Here is a 19,791-nt window from a genome sequence, read left to right as displayed (position 1 = left end):
TTCTTATTTTGAGAGAGGGTCTTGCCAAGTTACTGAGGCGGGCCTCAAACTTGCCATTCTGCTGCCTCAGCCTTGGGAGTTGCTGAGATTGCAGGTGTGTGCCACTGTGCCTGACTTGTTGTCTTTATTGTTTTTTTGTTGTTTTGTTTTTGTTGTGCTGGGGACGAAACGCAGGGCCTCGTGCATGCTAGGCAAGCACTTACCACTGAGCTACATCCCCAGCTCTCCCGATTGTTTTCTGCTTTTTCTGTTCACAGTTCACCCCATTTACGTCCTTTCTTCCAATCTGTCCCCCCCACAAAACCAGTTACTTTCTACATATCCTTTGAGAAATTTCTTTGTGTAGAAGCCCCATTAAAAAGAAAACTTGAGACAAAAAAATGAAGTTCGAGCAAAAAAGAAATCACAAATCTAGCAGTGCCCAAAACCAGAAGAGGTTGTAGAAGTTATTTAGAGAGCTTTGGGCTGTAACAGGAGCCAAACGCTGAAGCAGGGTGCTGAAGCTGCTTGATTGGCTCCTGCTAGGCCTTTCCCTTTTTTGGGTATGGTCTAATAGGAAGTCCCAAGTTAAATAACTAACGGGCTGCTTGGCTGTGATCAGGTGAAGCACCATTCAAAATGGGCTACAGAAAATGCTGCAAAGGAAGTTTGTTTGCTTGTGAGTTACAGGTGAGACAACCCCAAGCTGATGGCTCAGGAACAGCACATAAAAAGTATATTCTTTACTTTGAAAAGGAAACATAGTGAAATCTCAGCTACTATGGAGATCACAAGTTTGAGCCCAACCTGGATGACTTAGCAAGGCCCTATCTCAAAAATAAAGGGCTGGAGGTGCAGCTCAGTGGTAGAGTACCCATGGGTTCAATCCCCAGTGACACAAAAAGGAAACAAAGTAAACCGAGAGCCCTGTTTTCACAAGCACGTAGTCATTCATCTGTAGATGTACCCATGCGTGTGACCTCTGGCTCAGGAGAGACATTTGTCATTTCCAGTATCTGCACATCTTGCTCCAGTATTATGTGACCTTATTTATGAGACATCTTTTTCATTTATCTTAGATCCTTTCTTGTAGTGAGGTCAACTATAAATAAAAACATTGGTTCTGAACAGTGTTTGCTGAGTAACTGTACTTACTGGAAGTTGTTCACATTTCAGGTTGCTCTTCTATTGTTAGAAAAAGAGGTATTAGATAAAAATGATATGGTCGAACTTCTGGGCCCTAGACCATTCGCAGAAAAATCTACGTATGAGGAATTCGTGGAAGGCACTGGCAGCTTGGACGAGGACACTTCTCTTCCAGAGGGCCTGAAGGACTGGAACAAGGAGCGAGAGAAGGAGAAAGAGGAGCCCGCAGGCGAGAAAGTCGCCACCCAGATGCAAGGGTGGAGACCGTTTTAGCCGTGGCCTGTGGTTTCACTTTGCACAGTGTTCCGGCTTTCAGGGGAGCACGCACTGCTCAGTGGATGCAGCCAGCAGCCGGCCCAGCTGGAAGTGTGGGCAAGAGGAGCATCCCAGCCTCCCCTCAGAAGGCCTGGGAGGCTCTCTGCCCGTGGCCTCTGCCTGCAGGCCATTCCCTGGCACACCGACAGCAGAGCCAGGCGGGAGCAGCAGGGATGGCGACTGTGGCATCTCCACAGGGAGGGAAGAGGACGTTTTTCTCTTTTCGTCACCCATTCTTCATTCCTATTTCTCTTCAGTTTCTTTCTGCAGATGGGCTTATGAAATTAAATTGGAATTCTGATAAGATTTTGATTTGACTTAATATTTTGAAGATTCAATCCAGATCACTTGTTGCATTTTAATGGAATGGTTTTTCTATAGAGAACTGTAACATATTTAAAAATGTGAATGTATTGTGTAAATACGGCTTCGTTACATCAAAAATAAAATGTAAACATTGTTATTTTTTTCCCTGAACACACAAAGATCGCTGTTTATGTTTTGGTTACTTTTAGAAAACATGACAAGAAATCAAATGTACTATGTTTTAGAGGGTGGTTCTTCAAAATCTGCCTCACTGTCCTTGTCAGTTCCTACAGGGGTCAGTACCTTCTGGATTTGTGTCCTGGAATGACATGTGTTGGTTCCCAAAGTCAGTCTTTGAGAGAACTCATGATAAGCCCTGTTGGTTGAGGTCATCATGCAACTGGTCACGAACAGTTGTGGATCACACTGTCTCAGTCCAGAAGTTGATGTGTAACCACAGCTGGACTGGTAGGTTGTCACCGACCACCAACTGGTTTTCAGAGAGGTGACAATGGATCTGGACCCCCAGGATGCCTCCAGAATGGTCTGATTAGTAACTGCTGCTTGCTATCAGAAAACTTAGTGTGTGTGGTTCCAGAGAAGTCTGCAAGATTGCAAACCTAGATCAGAATTCATACAGAAGATGGCATGAGGAAGACTTTACTGTCTTCAGATGCCATTATTTGGACTTGGAGGCACCAAACACTGGTGCATTTTAAAGCATTGCTTTTTTAGCTGCCTCTAATGCTACTCCTGCTTGCCTTGTGTGTCACTGATGCTGCCAGAACAGTGACTTTTCAGATTTAAGACAATCTGGTGGCATTCTGGAGCAGCCCTACACTGGGGGTGGGTGGTGGCCCTGGGTGGGCCACAGAAGCAGCCTCGTGTACTCCATAAGCCCACGTTACAAAATGGGAGCCCCAGGCTGGCTCTTGACCGCACCCGTCATGCCTGGTGACCTGCAGAAGGAGTGCGCTTTCCAGCTCCTTTCCTGGTGGTGCTTTTTAGAGGTGGTCAGGCTGTAAGAACCACTTAGGCTTCCAGGTGGGGCTCCTCCCCCTGCTCAGCAGAACCTCTGTAAGGAGAGGTGCCAGGTTGACAGGTCTCAGCTGAGTCCTGGGCAGGGTGAGCAGTACCGTGTGAGTGAGGCTTGGCTCAGTGAGGAAAGTGACAAGTGTGTGCAAGGGGACATCAGTCACGTGGCACCCACATCACCCTCCACTGTTAGGGAGGGTCTTCTGAGGCTCTGGGCCTTGGCCGGCCAGTGTGGCCTCCAGTAGCTACTCAGCCCTCCTGCCCAGGTGGCTGAGGAGGGGCGGGCAGGGGAAGGGTCACCTGTGTGGCAAAGGTGGAGCTGACCCACCTCGGGTGCACACAGCCATCTTGGTCTCCTTAGTCAACACAGTGTGCTTCCAGGACGTGGGTGGTGAGCGGGTAGGAGATCACTGCTGTCTCACAAGAGATGAGAGCTGTGCACACCTTGAGTCACGGTGCTGTTCAGTGATGAACTTTCCATCTGCCCGAGACGGGCGTTAACAGTGAGGTTACTGAACATAAGGGCTGGGGTCACGGAGCACAGGCATTCTGGTTATGCTGTGGGTAGTGCTGGCTTTCAGTGGCTCCAAACAGTGCTTCATCATTCTGAAAGTATAGAGGGGTCTCTGCTTGGCATGGTGCTCGGGGACCTGGATGAATGAGTTGGGAAGGATGGAAGCTGCCTAGGAGGAAGGCAGAGGCAGCAAGTGGGCACTGGCGTGGAAGGCTTCCATCTGGGAATGAGTGACCCATGCTCATTGGGCCTGAAGCAAAGTCACACTCACCACTAACCTCAGGAGGGTCAAAAGGAGTAAACCAGAAGTACTGGTGAGCAGCAGGTCCACCAATCCCTAGCAGAGCTCCCCTCTCAGCTCCTGTGGTGTTCAGCTTTTTCAGGAGATAAACCCAGGGGTGCTCCACCCTTGAGCCACGCCCCAGACCTTTTTTTATTTCGAGACAGGGTTTTGCCAAGTTGCCATGACTAGCTTTGAACTTGTTATCCTCCTGCCTCTGCCTCCTGAGCCACTGGGATTAAGGCATGCGCTACCATGCCCAGCTGGGTTTGTTTTTAAAAACTTTCCACAGAAGTCGTGGAAACCAAGAAATGGGGAAAGGGCCCTTCCCCCTCCAAGCTGGTCCTGGTTCCACCCCCAGCCCCACAGCCGCAATGCTGGTGGAAGGAACTGCAGCTCTGAGGAGTTGGGGTCTCTGCGTGGCTTCTCTGACACGGAGGCTGGGGGCCCACGGCCCAGAACCTGAGAGGTGAGATGAGATTCTGTAGGACTCAGTGGGGGCTGTAAAAGCAGAGGCTGGGAGTGGGGCTCATGGGTAGAGGGCTTGCCCCAAACGCAGGCCCCGGGTTCCATCCCCAGCACTGCAGAAACAAAAAGGCAGAGGGCCTTTATTTATGTCTGCACTACTTCCCAAGTTCAGGAAAAATTAGGTTGCCACCCTTTAAAGTCTCTGGTTTTAAAAAAGCCCTCGACTGTACTTCTTCAGTGAGCTGGGACGGTGCACCGAGGGAAAGACCAGTGGCTCACCTTGCCATTGTGACCATGCGAAGGAACTGCAGAGCACAGTGCTGCAAGCCACAAGGGAACACATTTAGGTTTTATTAAGAATAGAGGGTTTCAAAGTTCCATACTGCATATTCAGACAAGGTAACACTGCACAGCTTCGGTTTCATCACAAAGATGAAAACACCCTGTTTCTAAACCCCCTGCTAGTCCTCAGAGGGGGCTGGACGCCTAGCAGAAGGTGAGGTTTTTTCCATTAGCCCTTCATGGCCCCTTAGTTGTTTCTTTGGAATTCTCCAGCACAGAATCTCCTAAGCTGATCCCAGTGGGTAAGATGACCATTCCCTGCTATTGATCCTGGCTGACCTACCAGCTCTGCACTGGCCAGGGACCTGCGGGGACATCTCAGGAGCCCACCGCTCCACAGCCATGAGACAAGGGCACCAGGGTGAAGAAGGGAAGAACACGTGCACTAGCGCATCAGTGGGCAGGGCGGCGCCTTTATTCATTGACCTCCTCTTCGTCATCTTCGAAAGCTTCCTCTCCGTCGTGGACAGTGGCGTCCTGGTACTGCTGGTACTCGGACACCAGGTCGTTCATGTTGCTCTCGGCCTCGGTGAACTCCATCTCGTCCATGCCCTCACCCGTAAACCAGTGCAGGAAGGCCTTGCGGCGGAACATGGCCGAGAACTGCTCGGAGATGCGCTTGAACAGCTCCTGGATGGCCGTGCTGTTGCCGATGAAGGTGGAGGCCATCTTCAGGCCGCGCGGCGGGATGTCGCACACGGCCACCTTGACGTTGTTGGGGATCCACTCCACGAAATAGCTGCTGTTCTTGTTCTGGATGGCCAGCATCTGCTCGTCCACCTCCTTCATGGACATGGGGCCGCGGAAGACGGTGGCCACTGTCAAATAGCGGCCGTGGCGCGGGTCGCAGGCGGCCATCATGTTCTTGGCGTCGAACATCTGCTGGGTGAGCTCGGGCACCGTCAGCGCGCGGTACTGCTGGCTGCCCCGGGCGGTCAGCGGCGCGAAGCCCGGCATGAAGAAGTGCAGGCGCGGGAAGGGCACCATGTTCACGGCCAGCTTGCGCAGGTCGGCATTGAGCTGGCCCGGGAAGCGCAGCGAGGTGGTGACCCCGCTCATGGTGGCCGAGACCAGGTGGTTGAGGTCGCCGTAGGTGGGCGTGGTCAGCTTGAGGGTGCGGAAGCAGATGTCGTAGAGCGCCTCGTTGTCGATGCAGTAGGTCTCGTCCGTGTTCTCCACCAGCTGGTGCACCGACAGCGTGGCGTTGTACGGCTCCACCACCGTGTCCGACACCTTGGGCGACGGCATGACGCTGAAGGTGTTCATGATGCGGTCGGGGTACTCCTCGCGGATCTTGCTGATGAGCAGCGTGCCCATGCCCGAGCCCGTGCCGCCGCCCAGCGAGTGCGTCAGCTGGAAGCCCTGCAGGCAGTCGCAGTGCTCACACTCCTTGCGCACCACGTCCAGGACGGCGTCCACCAGCTCCGCGCCCTCGGTGTAGTGGCCCTTGGCCCAGTTGTTGCCGGCGCCCGTCTGTCCTGCAAGAGAGCAAGAGAGGCGTGCGCTTCAACAGGGCCACCGGGAGGACCCGCTCCTCACCATCCACGCTGTGTAGATGGCCGTGGAAAAGGAGTCGGCGGTGGTCACACAGCGCGGGGCTGGCCCACGTCGGAGGGATGAGGGGACCAGCTCCCACCAACCGCTCGGTGGCATATGAGTTTTTTCCCTTTTTCTTCATTTTTTGTGGTGCTGGGATCAACCCAGCACCTTATTGCATGCTAAGTGAGCACTACCACTGAGCCACATCCCCAGCCCAAAATGAGGACTTTTTAGACAAGTCAAAATGTTACACCTTGGGTGTAGCTTGGTGGTGGAGTGCACACCCCTAGGCCCTAGATTCAGACCAGCAGGGTGGGCACTCCCATAATCCTAGTTACTCCGCAGCACCTAAGTAAAAATTAAAAAAACACTTAAAACGCATGTCCATCTTGACCTGGTAATTTCATGTGTGTGCATGGGTACTCACGGCACACAGTACTCAGGATTGAACCCAGGGGTTTGCTCGCTTATGGTAGGCAAGCACTCCACCACTCAGCTACATCTCCAGCTCTTTTTACTTTTTAAGACAGGATCTTACTACATTGCTGAGGCTGGCCTCAAATGTGGAAACCTCCTGCTTCAGCCTCCCAAGCTGCTGGGATTACAGGTGTGCACCACCATGTCCAGTGAAAACTCATTTTTAGACTCTTATGATTATAAGGTGTTAAAAATGTCATCTATATTTTTTAATTAGTTCATTGACCCAATGGTGAATATTAAATATTGCCAAAATGGGACAAGGCAATTCTATTCCTTCTGAACGTATATAATAAACACTGAAAAATCTCATTCACCTATGTATGTAAGTGGAAAGTAATTATGTTATACAGTATCATTGGGTTCCCTGAGCTTATTCTGAGTTACATGCCAAAAATCATAATAATCTATCATCAGAAAGTATTATATACCGTGACACCTATAATCCCAGTTGTGTGGGAGGCTGAGACTAGAGGACTGCAAGTTCAAAGACAGCCTCAGCAATTTAGCAAGGTCCTAAACAACTTAGACCCTGTTCAAAATAAAAAATAAGAAAGGACTAGGGATGTAGCTCAGAGGTAAAGCACCCCTGGTTCAAACCCCAGTACAAAAAAAAAAAAAAAAAAAAAAAGTATTTGAATCATCTGTCAATCAACAACTTACACTGTGGAAAGCAGAATTGGAAGTGACCCAATTGCAAAACGATGTGTCACAATATTATATTATTATACACAGTTCACATCAGTGAACTCTCTTGTTTCTGAAGATACTGAAAAGGCTTACCAGACTTATTAAATCGTGCCCACTCTTTCACTTTGAGGCAGTTTGTTTATCCCAGTATACTTAGAACAAATCGGGGAAACAGACATTAATTCTAATACGTATTTGTCAGTTTAATTTTTTTTTTTTTCAGTACTGGGGATCGAACCCAGGGCCTTGTGCTTGTGAGGCAAGCACTCTACCAGCTGAGCTATCTTCCCAGCCCCAGTTTAATTTTTAATGACATAGTTTAAATCTATTTTCATCCAATTCTTCAGATTGTAGGTTTATCTTGCTCAAGTTGTATATACACTTGCATAGCATTATACGGACCTTTACCCACTTACTCTGTGTTCTGTTTTGGGGGTACTGGGGTTGAACCCAGGGGTGCTTCACTAAGTTACTGAGTCTGGCCTCAAACTTGCATCCCCCTGAGTCGCTCTGGAGTAGCTTGGATGACAGGCGTGTGCCACCCCCCAGGCTCCCCCACTTACTCTAATGATGCCCTTCCTGAATATCTTGACTTGTCTAAAAAGTCCTGATTTAGGGCTGGGGATGTGGCTCAGTGGTAGTGCTCACTTAGCATGCAATAAGGTGCTGGGTTGATCCCAGCACCACAAAATATAAAGAAAAAAGGAAAAAACTCATATACCAGTGAGCAGTTGGTGGGAACCGATCTCCTCATCCCTCTGATGTGGGCCAGCCACGCGCTGTGTGACCACCTCGGACATCTTTTCCACGAGCTGGTGACCACAGTGTGTAGCTACCACTCAGAGCTCAGCCTGTCTGTTCCAGGTGGGCAAGTTCATCCCCGATGCCGCACGTGCCCATGGAATACTGAGTAGGCAGCCAGGAAGACACCCAAGCACCTCCAAGAGCCCACTGCCACATCAGACCAGAGGTGCTCCTTCACTTGTCCACCTCTGACCAGCAGACACGAGGTTCCTGGGCCATGGGGTCTGCTGCCTGTACCTAGCAGGCTCGGTGGTGCAGCTTTACACATCCCCAGCTCCTGGGGAATGAGGCATTTGTCAGTGCGGACCACCACGGGCGTCCAGTGAAGTCAGCAAGGCAAGAAGAGCACCAGCATCCAGGGTGAGTTTAAAACGTATTGGCCTATTAGTGACTCATGTCACACAGGACACCCTCCTTCGATACATAGAGTTCTACGAATCGGTAAGGAAATCCACAGTAGCCACTGGAAAAACGTGCAAAGGTTACAATCAGGCAGTTCACACACAAAAAAGGGAATTAAAATAACTTAAATATTTGAAGGAATGGTCAACCTTTTTCATAAGAGAATTGCAAATTAACACAGGGACATTCTATTTTTTCCCTATAAAATTGACAGAGATCAAAAAGCTGGATACTATTGGCGAGAGTTTGGGGAGAGGCCTGATCCCCAGAGCTTCTGGAGGTATCAAGAGACATAACCCCAAAGGAGAACGACTGAGTGACAGCTATCAAAATCAGTGCCGAGCCAGGCCCGACAGCACATGCCTGTAGCCAGTGACTCAGGAGGCTGAGACAGGAGCATCGCAAGTTCAGGCCAGCCTCAGCAACTTAAGCCCCATTTCAAAAGTTAAAGAAAGGGGGGAGGGGGCAGAGCTGGGGACTTAGCTCACTCATAAAGCACTCCTGGGTTAAATCCTTAGCACTAAAAAAAAATCAGCCACTAGACTCAGTCATTATGTTTCAGTGATTCCAGATATATAACCCTGAACATGAGGAAAATGAAATATATACAAATATTTACTGAGAAGTAGTATGTAACAGTAAATAAAAAAGGAAACAATTCAATCTATGACCAGAGGTCTGGTTAAATCCTTGCTGAGCTGGGTGTGTGGCACATGCCTATAATCTCAGCAACATGGGAGGCTGAGGCAGGAGAATCACAAGTTCAAGACCAGTCTCAGCCACTTAGCAAGGCCCTGAGCAACTTACCAAGACCCTGTCTCTAAATAAAAAATAAAAAGGGCTGGGAATGTGGCTTAGAGGTTAAGCACCCCTAGGTTTAATTTCTGGAACCGGGGGGCGGGGGGGAGGAATAAGAAAAAGAAAATCCACGCCAGGATCTATACAGAGGAACACTATTGGCCACATCAGGAATGAGGATCTAGCTCCGAAATGGAAAGATCTTCAAAACACGTTGCTGAGAGTGAGAGCAAGGTACTAAACCATGTACACAGTTGGCTGCTACTGTGTGCAATTTGTATCTGCTTGCATGAGCACAAAATACAACTGAAAGGGGCTGGGGTTGTGGCTCAGTGGTAGAGCACTTGCCTGGCACACGTGAGGCAGTGGGTTCTCTCCCCAGCAACACATAAAAAACTAAACAAAATAAAGGTCTTCTGTCCAGCTACAATTAAAAATATATTTTAAAACAACAAATGAAAGAATGTACCAGATCTTGCCTGGGGTTGCCTCAGGGAAGAGCCTCGTGTGGAGACCAGCTTGGGGAAGGAAGGAAATCAAGTTTTTACTACTTACTCTGCTTTTCCTTTTGAATCCTGTCCCATGGAATCGCTGTGCCTTGCTAGCCGGCAAAAGCTCTGGATGACCAGGCTGTCTCTGAAGGATGGGGCTCCCGGGGGTGGGGGCAGTTTCAACCGTATATATTGCTTATAACATTTTAACTAAAACATATTCGTGATAATCACGAGCAATTAAAATATGAAAACATGCCTTTAACCAAATTATGTTAAAAGTCTTCAATAAAGAGGGAATCCCTCATGACACATTCACAGGAAAGGCCCTGTGACTGTCATAGGGGGTGGCCAGCTATGCGAGGAACTTTCCAGAAGGCTGCCTCAGAAGGCCGCACAATCACATCATTTCCTAAACGCAGAATCGACTGTGCGTGTGTGCATGCACGCACACACAAAACCCCAGTCTTCCTTGGGAATAAAACCCCGGGGCACAGGTAGAAGAGGGGTTTCCCCTTCTACGCCACACACTTGTGTATTGTAAGGAGCAGGTGTGAGCCCAACGCTTTCATTTTGGGATGAGGACACATTTCAGTACTAAGAAGTGCATTTACCAAGAGTGGAGCTGTTGGGCCTCCGGAGCTGAGGTCCCCCACCCACCTCGGGCGGGAGCTGGGGCCCCACCCCTCCTGTCTCCCCATTTGGCCTGGCCCACGCCCCAAGGTCATGGGCACAGCAGCCTGCGGCTCCAGAGCGACCCACTGCTTCACACAGCCCTCTCAGGTGGCTGCCCCCTGTTCTGTCGTTCACAACCCCCCAGTCTGTCCTCTCTTAGGACAGGGATACTCTCCCTTCTCTCCAGCCTGCTGCACAGTGGAACCTGGCTGGCTGCCTTCTAGTAACAGACGAAAACAATCCTTGTCCCTCCTAAGCCCCCACCAACTCCTGTCCCCATCCCTCCCTAACCAACCCAGCAGGCAGCACCTGGCCAGACCCCACATGGGCCTTGGAAGGAATAAATCAGGGCTAGCCTCACTCAGGGCAAGCCTCACCTCAGGATAGCTTCTTATTTGGGATTAGCCTTGAACTTGGGGCTAGCCCCAAGTACTAAGAGTTCAATGCAGAACTACCACATCTTTGTGTAAGAATCGTTGAGTGCAACTGTCAACAGAGCCTAGGAACCATCTCATTAAAACAGCAGAAACCAGTTGAAGATGTGGGTGGCTATTCATGACAGTTTCTTGCTCTAAGTTCAAATGTCTGGTGACTGAGCTTGACTCTCCCTTCCTCCAGCTCTCCCCAGCTACTGGGTTTCCTCTACATTCACATGACTACCATGAAGTTTTCTCTGCCCCTGACAAAAGAAGGAAGCTGGTAACTTCTGAAAATATTTTGCCAGTCTCATAGCAACAGGCGTTTCTAGTTAAATATTTGGGGGTCATAAGTTGAAAATCTTCTGCAGATATGCCGTGACATTCATCAGTGGCTCCGGCTCATTACACACGGCTGTGATCTCTGGGCTTTGGCAGGCACACTGCAGCGGGTCCTCAGGGTTTTCTTGGGGTCCACTCTCTGGTTCATCCCCAGCTTGCACTGGGCGCTGGAGCCCTCCCTGCTCGGAGTGCTGCCTGCCCGCCTAGCTAGCCCTGAATCTGGAAGGAGGATGAGAGAGACTGCCTTTCTCTGCCCTTCCTCTTCTTCCCACAAGTTAGTTGGAAGGACGCTATGCAACCAGCAATTCATTAGGAAAGAGATTTTAAAAGTGTAACCATGTTGTGGGAAACTCGACTCTTTCACTTTCAAAATTATGCATTTGTTACCAGTGCAAGTTTCTTAAACCATTTCAAACTGCATCTGAAAACTGAATGGTGCCGGTGTGTTTTATTTATTTTTGGGGTGCTGGGGATGAAATTCAGGGTCCCAGCATACATTAAGCACGCCCGCTACCCCTGAGCTGCACCCCACACTGGTTTATTTTAGTTTGCTAACTCTGACTGAAAAGGTACGCTGTAAACAAAGAGGGATGGAGGTCTACACTTCACAAACAATTCTGCCTCCTTGTTACTTGGAGATCGCCCTCTAAGTATTCAGCCCTTAGACAATACAGTAGGTTAGTATATTCTAATACCTCTTCATTCTCCATCATGAGTTATACTTACCAAAATAAGTGCATTTATTTAAAGGAAGTCACAATTCTTAGTTAAAACTGTGCACTTTTTCAAAATTACTACTTAAAATTTAAACTATTCTAAATCAAAAGCAGGGATTTTGCTGGGGAGAGCTCGGCGGTGGAGCACTAGCAGGCTCTGGGTCCAATTCCCAGCCCCCAGGGGGAAGGCAGGAGGGGACCACGTGTCCCACAAAGAAGCAAAGAGGCAAAAGCAGCTCTGGAGCAAACGCCATTGCTAACGCATTTGAAGTCTTGCGGGGACACCTGGAAAACTAGGCGGTCGTCATAAAGGTGTGACTTGATTTTGTTCCTGATCTTTTTGATCCCTTCAGTAGTTGGAAGGATAAGCACACACATTCTCTGCATTTTCGATTTTCAAAGGAATCGTCTCCCATCGGCGAAGCGGTGGGCGGTGACCCGCTCTCGCAGGGGCCGGCGCAGGCCTTCCGCTGACCGGGTCCGGGCCACGCTGGACGCGCGCTCAGTCCCGCTCAGGTCCCGGAGGAGCTGCGGCGCAGCGAGGGAGGCTCCCCGTGCTCCGGCCACACGGCGCGGGGCCGGGACGGTCCAGGAGGGCCACTGCGGGTCACCCAGGCCCCACGCGCCCTGTGGACGCTCCGCAGTCACCCAGGGCGGCCTGTTTAGGGCGGGAGTCCACGCGGAGGGCAGCACGTCTATGTCATCGAGTCAGGTTTGAAGCTGGACCGAGACGGTCGCCACCTGGTGGCAGGGCAAGTGAGCAAGTGCTCCAGCCACCACTAGGGGGCGCGCAGGCACTGCATGCTGGAGGGACCTGGGTTTCGGGGGGTTGGTTGGTTTGGTACTGGGGATTGAACCCGGGGTGCTCCTCACCGAACTACCCACCCCCAGTCCTTATCCATTTTGAGTCACCGTCTTGCTAAGATGCTGAGTCTGGCCTCGAACTCGCAATCCTCCTGCCTCAGCCTCCCCAGTCGCTAGGATCACAGCATGTACCACCCAGCCCAGCTTATTTTTATCTTGTGACTGACTGTCTCGCTGAACTTACACAAGTGCAGGTTATTTTTCAGTGATAGCCCATTTGGAAACTCCAAGAGAACCAATCTATAAATCCATAAATTTTTTTTGTGTTTTCCTTTGCATAATTTTTGTCTCTTTCCGGGTTTCTGTGCACTCACTAGATCCTTCAGAAGTGAAAGTAAAGACAATGGATGCATTTTCCTTACACCTGATTTTGTTGGGAATACTTCTAAGGTTTCTTTGGGGAGTATGACGTATGGGTTTCTGGTAGATAATCCTTATGCAATAGAAGTTTCTCCTGCCACCACATAGAGGTCTTTGTTCTCCACACATCAGGAACACACCACAAAATTCATCAAATGTTTTTGGGTATCTTAAAATGTCTCATCCGGTAAGAGAGAACAAAGACCCATCCTTGTGTCCCTGGGCTGTGGCTGAGTTATCGAGACTCCTTCCTCTAATTCTTACGTCTCACTAAGCACAAGTCATCACACCTGGAGATGAGGAAGTCACAGCACCAAGGAGCTAAGCAGCAAGCCCAAGGAGACGGGCGAGTGAGAGCTAAGACTTCAACCCTCACACTGTTGTAACCCTCTGCCTCTCAGTCTTACTGTCACCATGTCCTGAGTAGTTTTGGTTTTGTTTTTTTCTTAGAAACACAACTACATTTGAAGCTCTTAATGTTTTATTTTGAAGTTTTTCATCTTTTCATTTTTGTGGTGCGGGGGATCAAACTCAGGGCCTCGGGCATGGGGGACAAGGGCTAACCACTGAGTTACACCCCCAACCCTTTTTACTTTCTTGGGACAGGGTCCTGCTAGGTGACCCCGGCTGGCCAGGAACCCAGTCTCCCCCTGCCTCTGCCTTCCCGGTGGCTGAGGTCACAGGCGTGCGCCCCCTGACTTGTGTCTACACTTTAAGTGGTTTGTTTATGCTTTCACCTGAGCTCAGGTGCAGCTACCTGGCCTCACCAGGAACCCTGGAGAGTTTTCCACCACTGTTCCTCTGCAGGAGTTTGCAAGACAGGATTCCCTGTTGCCCTCAGTTAAACTATCTCCACCTGCCAGTTTCCAGGACTGGCTGCAATGCAGATTGCAACCATGTACCAATTTCTCTACCACAGTACCTTCAAGTCAGGAGGAAGACCTTACAATTCTCACATTTCCTTGGAAGGTGCTTTCACCCATACATTTGGAGCATTCCTACTCCAAAAATCCAAAATGTTACAACATCTGAAGCTTTTTAGAGCTGATAGTAATGACATTGCAAGTGGAAAATTCCACACCTGACCTCATGGGATGGCCGCAGTGCAGACACACTAAAGACAGTGTACAAAATTACCTGCAGGCTCTGTGTATAAGGAACACATATGAATGCTGTGCTCAGACTTGGGTCCCATCCCAAAGATGTCTAATTGTAATTGCAATTATCCCAAAATCAAAAAGAAAAACAAAACAAAAAACCCAGATCTGAACTCCTTCAGGCCCCAAGCATTTCAGGTAAGGGACACTCAAAGCTGTACTAGAAGTATGTTTGTTTATTGATTGAGGCATTTCTGTGGATTAGCAATATTTTTTCCTTCTAGGCACATTCCTCACACAAAGTGGTAATTTTGAGATATGATAGAAATTATATATAGTATCTAATATTAATATTGTCCAATGGGACATTTCCAAGCCTGCTACCCAAGCTGGAGGCTCTACCTGAAATAACATTTCATTTAATGTTATATCACTTTCTTTAGGAGTCTGCAGAGATAGGGTCTATCATCACTGGGTAGGTGGAAAAAGGAGGAAAAAAGGATTTACTCAGCTCTGATAAAGCACAACTCATATGCTGTCAATCTTTATAAGACAAACAGCACAAGTGTTTATAAGTGATGGAAAAAGAAATGTAGTAAAAACACATTGAAGTTAAAATGACCAATAAGTTACCCTAAACAAATAGAGAAATGGCTTTATAATGAAGGGGAGAAAGAAACTAATGGTAAAATAGTCTCCTGGGTTTTGTTTCTCAAACAAGAACTGTCAGTTCAAGCATTTCACTTAGAGACGGAGGTTACTTCCCTAAAGGAAAATCCAGATTTAAAAGTGGCTCCCTGGACGGGGACCAGGCAAGACTGCCGAAGTTCATGCCAAACTTATCTACACCATGTGATGTTTTCAGTCTTGTACATAACTCATTTGGGTTTTTTTTTTTTTTTTTTTTTTTAAGAAGATAAGCAGGAGATAAAACTCAGTGGTAGAGCTCTTGACTAGCATGTGCAAGGCCCTGAGTCCCATCCCCAGCACCACACACACACATACGATAAAATAAGAGAAAAGGAAAGAAGAAAGCAAGATGGAACCTACCAAAGATGAAGTTATCAGGTCGGAAGAGCTGCCCAAAGGGTCCGGACCTCACACTGTCCATGGTGCCAGGCTCCAAGTCCACCAGGGCGGCCCTGGGCACGTATTTCTGAGCTGGAGAAGAAAGATGCCCACCTATGAGTTACTTCACGTTATCTAGAGTATGCCCATCCCCTAGCCCCCACAAGAGCTGCTTAAAACAGACACTAGTGACTTTGGGTATTGTGACTTTCTTTGAATCACAGAAAAGGATTTTCTGTTTTTTGAGATGGGGTTTCACTCTATTGCCTGGACTGGTCTCCATCTCCTGGGCTTGAGTGACCCTCCTGAGAAGCTGGGACTAGCCAGCTGCTGTGGGCACTACCCTGTGTACCACTGCACCCAGCTAGCTTCACCTAACTGGGGTGGGGACAGAGCCCAGGAAGAGGCAGGATGAGAAGTCTGATCTCCCCTCCCAACTCCTTCCTGCCTACTGCATTTTCCAGTTCGTCCTGACACCTCTTTCCTGTTGGGCAATTTTACATTTTAGCTTCATGGAAATAAACTGCCTCCATGGCGGCAAACTGCCATGTTGCCGTGACACTCCACTTTTTGGTTCCTGCCTGATTCACACATACGCATACCCAGGTTCCAGTCTGAACACTTCCTTCCAGAAAGGCCCCTCTCACTGGCTCTGTGTCCCAGGGACAATCTCATTTATGAATAGTGTAGCATTTCTATTTGTCAGCACATTCATTAACAACTGGGCAAGACACCGTTCCCTGTGAGGATGGGTTAACATGATCCCAAATAGGAACTGCCCTGTTCCGCACGCACCCAGTTTGAGGAAGAGAGGTAACCAAGCTGTGCATAGTGTTAACGGGAAGTGCAGTGCACGCTGGAATTTTCTAGTGCCACCTAGAAATTCCATCGTCTAGGCCTGGTGTTCCAGACCTATTGTGGTGGCTGCTTAAATGAACAGAAGCCAGTGATTCATGTATAATGCTCTTCCCAGCTCTGCGTGCACAAAGGAAGTGACTCCAGAGTCTGGTGACTCCAAACCACCGACAGCAGTGAGCCTCTCTGTGACATGTTTTGTGTGCTGTCCAGGCTGGTCTTCAACCCCTGGGCTCCAGCCATGCTCTGCCAGGGGATTGACTGTCATTTTCTGGGTGTTCTTTCAGGGTTTTGGGTTTTGTTGTTTTGTGAAGGGCATGTAGTAGTTCTATGATAAAAACTGTTGTAGAAATAATGTATACATGTGGTAACTCTGTATATGTGAATACATCCAGGATGGGAATAATGCTATTCCAAAATTATTGCCAGTCTTGGATAAATCACGGCTTGGATTTTATTTAATTTTACTAAACTCCTCCACTAGTTACCCAGAAGTTGTATTTCAGCTAAAAGGGAGTGTGAATCCTTTTTTGAAGTTCAGCAAAGGAGTAGAAAAGTCATTTAAGAGAGTGTTTTTTTCAAAGTTTTAGCCAAGAGTACCCAACAAAAAAATATTTTTAAACTACAAAAAAAAAAAAAAAAAAGTCACGTTTTCTCAAGAATCCTCTTATGTATTCTACTCTGCTGTTTCCTTCCACCGTTAAAAGAACTAAGGAGAGTTGGGCCAGGACCCCCTGAATTGATTTCAAACACGGAGTGGGTGGTCGGGGTTGGGTTGAAAGCTCAGCCCCTTGGGATAGGCGGAACCCGCAGTTTGAATAAACCGACGGCGGATTTCCCGCCCCAGGGGGAGCGAGGGAGTGGCCGGCATCCTGCTACATCCTGCGGGAATGTTTCCCGAGCAAGCTGCCTTACCCGGGCCCTGGGCCGGTAAGGGAGGGAGGTGGCGGGGTCCTGCAGGGGAAGGCGGGGTGGAGGGGGTCCGGCCGGGGATGGCGGGGGTCCTGCATGGGAAGGCGGGGGTCCGGCAGGGGAAGGCGGGGGTCCAGCAGGGGATGGCCGGGGTCCGGCCGGGGATGGCGGGGGTCCTGCATGGGAAGGCGGGGGTCCGGCAGGGGAAGGCCGGGGTCCGGCCGGGGATGGCGGGGGTCCTGCATGGGATGGCGGGGGTCCGGCAGGGGAAGGCGGGGGTCCGGCCGGGGATGGCGGGTCGGGCGGGGGATGGCGGGGTCCGGCCCGGGAAGGCGGGTCGGGCCGGGAAAGTCCGGCGGCAGCGCTACTCACACGATGACTCATTGTAGTAGACGTTGATTCTCTCCAGTTGCAGCGCCGAGTCACCCACGTAGCCTCCGGCCGGGTCGATCCCATGCTCGTCGCTGATCACTTCCCAAAACTTGGGAAGGGCGCGGCAGGGGAACCGACAGTCAGCACCGCAGCCCCGGTGCCCCACCCGCGCCCCCGGGGCCACCTCGGACCCGGATCCCGCGACTGCGCCGCGGGCAGTCTCTCCGGGCCCGGGGGTCCAGGCGGGGAGGTCCCCGACGCGGTCACCGCCCGCGGCCCGCCCTCCCGCGGGCACGCACTCGCTCCCGGGGTCCCGCGCCCGGCCGTCCCGGCTCCGAGCACCGACGGGCGCCGGGCAGGGACACGGCCCGGCCGCGCTGCCCACCCGCAGGCCGCCGCGGCCGCCGGGCCCACCTTGGTGCCGATCTGGTTCCCGCACTGGCCCGCCTGGATGTGCACGATCTCCCTCATGGCGGGCGCGGTCTGTGCTGGCGGAGCTGCTCTCGGAAGCGGCGACGACTGCGGCCCGCGGCGCGCGCCCGGCACTGGGCCCTCCGCTGTCCCCACCCCCGCCCCGCCCGGCCGCCCGGGCCAATGGCCGCCGCCCGGCCCCCGCCCCGGCCCGCGCTCGCCGCGCCTCGCCCCGCGCGGTCCCGGGGGAGAAGGCGCGGGGACAGCTGAGCGACCCGGTGCGGGAGCGCGACCCGGCAGCTGGTGGGGCTGCAGAGGTTTTCCAGTGGGGCGGTCGGGGAGGACTCAGGGCTCCCGCCCCCGCCGCTTCTTGCGGCCCCACTAGAGGAGGCTGGAGCCCGGCTCTGGGCACCCAGGGCTGCTGGCCGGCGGGTAGGCGGGCTCGGGACACGACGGTGGAGGTCTGCAGGTGACTGACGCCTGCCAGCCCCTCTTCAGCCCGAACCCCGGCACAGGTTCCGGTTTCACGCTTCGGCCCGCCTCTCCGCTCGCTGGTGGCGACAGGTAGCCTCGAACCGTCTTTTAATGACGCGGGTCCACCGCCGGACACGAAATGAACCTTCCTTGTCTACACAGCCTCCCATGTGAACTTTGCCTTGAAAAGCGCTTGCCGCGCAGGGTGGGCGCCACTCTCCTTATTCTTCAGGGTCTGGAGGGAGGTGCACCCGGTGGTTGTTGTTGTTGTTTGTTGTTTGGTACCAGGGATTGAACCCAGGGCGCTCAACCACTGAGACACACCCCAGCCGCATTCCTAACCCTTTTAATGTATTTATTTAGAGACAGGTTCTCCGGAAGTTGCTTAGGGCCTATTCAAGTGGCTGAGGCTGGCTTTGAACTCAGAATCCAGGATCCTCCTGCCTTAGCTGCTGGGATTACAGGTGCCAGCCACCACGACTGCCCCCTCTTTGTTTTGACTAACCATAGTTGGAGGAGTGGGGCCTGTAAAACTGTGACCATGCAAAGTTTGTTTTGTCGCATCTGAGGCAGGGCCTCCAGAAGACACAGGGATTGGCTGCGGAATGAACTAAGGAGGTACTTTTGTGCTGCGAAGCATGCACCCATCTTTCTCCTATGGTATAACTCCCAAATCTCTCTGTAGACTTCCCTGGGAACCCAGCCCCCCCATCCCCGGTGTTTTCTGGACATGACCTTGGGGACCTGTGCCTCAATCCCCCAGCAGGTAAAGTCCTAACTTGTTAGCTGGGCATGGTGGCTGTCTGGGTCTGGGCTCCCTACATTTCTGCCTTAGTTGCCCTCGCTCCCTTGCCCCTACCACCATTTACCAGCCTGGGTGGTGGGCATGTTCCACCACTCAGACACCCGGAAAGAACTCTCTGGAATCAACTCCTACAGGGAGCTCCATCTGACAAGGCTCACACATACATTCCTGGGGTAAATACCAATGCCTGCCAGGTCAAAGTCAAGGTGGTTTTGGGGAGCAAGATCCCTCTTCCAGTCCAATTTTGTGCAGTAGGAAAGAAGGGCCGTTAGATTGTGAATGGGTGGCTCGCATTTTTTTTTTCTGATGCAGTTTCCAGTAGCTCTGTGTTAACTTACCCAGCTTCTCGGTGCTTTACTTATCTGTACACTGAAGGGGCTGTTCTGGGGGACCACCAGGAGGCTGGCAGGCTCTCAGATGCCAGGGTTCTCTGGCACCTGCAGTCCAAAAATTCCCAGGAGTTTCGTCATTTCACGTCAGGAGAATCTGGAAACTTCCTATCCCCTCCAAGTAGAAACACCCGGCAACGAGGAAGCAGTGGTCTATAATTCTCCCCAGCAGTTTCTTTTCAGATCAGTGATAACTTGGGGAAATCCTGATGTGTGTGTGTTTGAAGAGGGGTAGAGGCTTTAAAAATTACTTTTTCTTTGGGAGTTTTTCAAATGTTTCTGAACTTTGTTGCTTTACCCGTTGGACCTGCTCTGCACCTGGGCTGCCCTCTGCCTGGTCCTGGTCCCAGTGTCTCCGCACACTGTACTCCCAGGGCGGCAGGTAAGAGGCCTCCACCTTGCTTCCCCTTCACACTGGCTGAGGGTGCCCAGAGCCCTCCGCCGACCGT

At 51.0% G+C, this 19,791-nt stretch overlaps 2 protein-coding genes across 3 annotated transcripts in view; one reads left to right on the top strand and one right to left on the bottom strand.

Moving 5' to 3' along the window:
- Positions 1-1,917, top strand: part of AFG3L2 (AFG3 like matrix AAA peptidase subunit 2) — a 45,208-nt gene extending 43,291 nt beyond the window's left edge. For both annotated transcript variants that reach the window (XM_079108848.1, XM_079108849.1), the window contains exon 17: positions 1,156-1,917. In XM_079108848.1, coding sequence (XP_078964974.1) covers positions 1,156-1,398 — 243 coding nt within the window. In that variant the 3' untranslated portion in view covers positions 1,399-1,917. The remainder of the gene's footprint in view (positions 1-1,155) is intronic.
- Positions 1,918-4,358: 2,441 nt separating this feature from the next.
- Positions 4,359-17,821, bottom strand: TUBB6 (tubulin beta 6 class V). Its single transcript, XM_079108875.1, has 4 exons — positions 17,678-17,821; positions 17,264-17,372; positions 15,107-15,217; positions 4,359-5,863 (listed from the first exon to the last, which is right to left on the bottom strand). Exons 1-4 carry the CDS (start codon positions 17,732-17,734, stop codon positions 4,800-4,802), a joined length of 1,341 nt encoding a protein of 446 aa, XP_078965001.1. The 5' UTR covers positions 17,735-17,821; the 3' UTR covers positions 4,359-4,799.
- Between the last annotated feature and the right edge of the window lie 1,970 nt (positions 17,822-19,791).

This window comes from Sciurus vulgaris, assembly GCF_902686455.1.
Source record: "Sciurus vulgaris genome assembly, chromosome: 13".
In the NCBI taxonomy this organism is placed as follows: Eukaryota; Metazoa; Chordata; class Mammalia; order Rodentia; family Sciuridae; genus Sciurus; species Sciurus vulgaris.
Note: the sequence above shows the minus strand (reverse complement) of the source record. Positions and strands in the feature narration are given on the sequence as shown.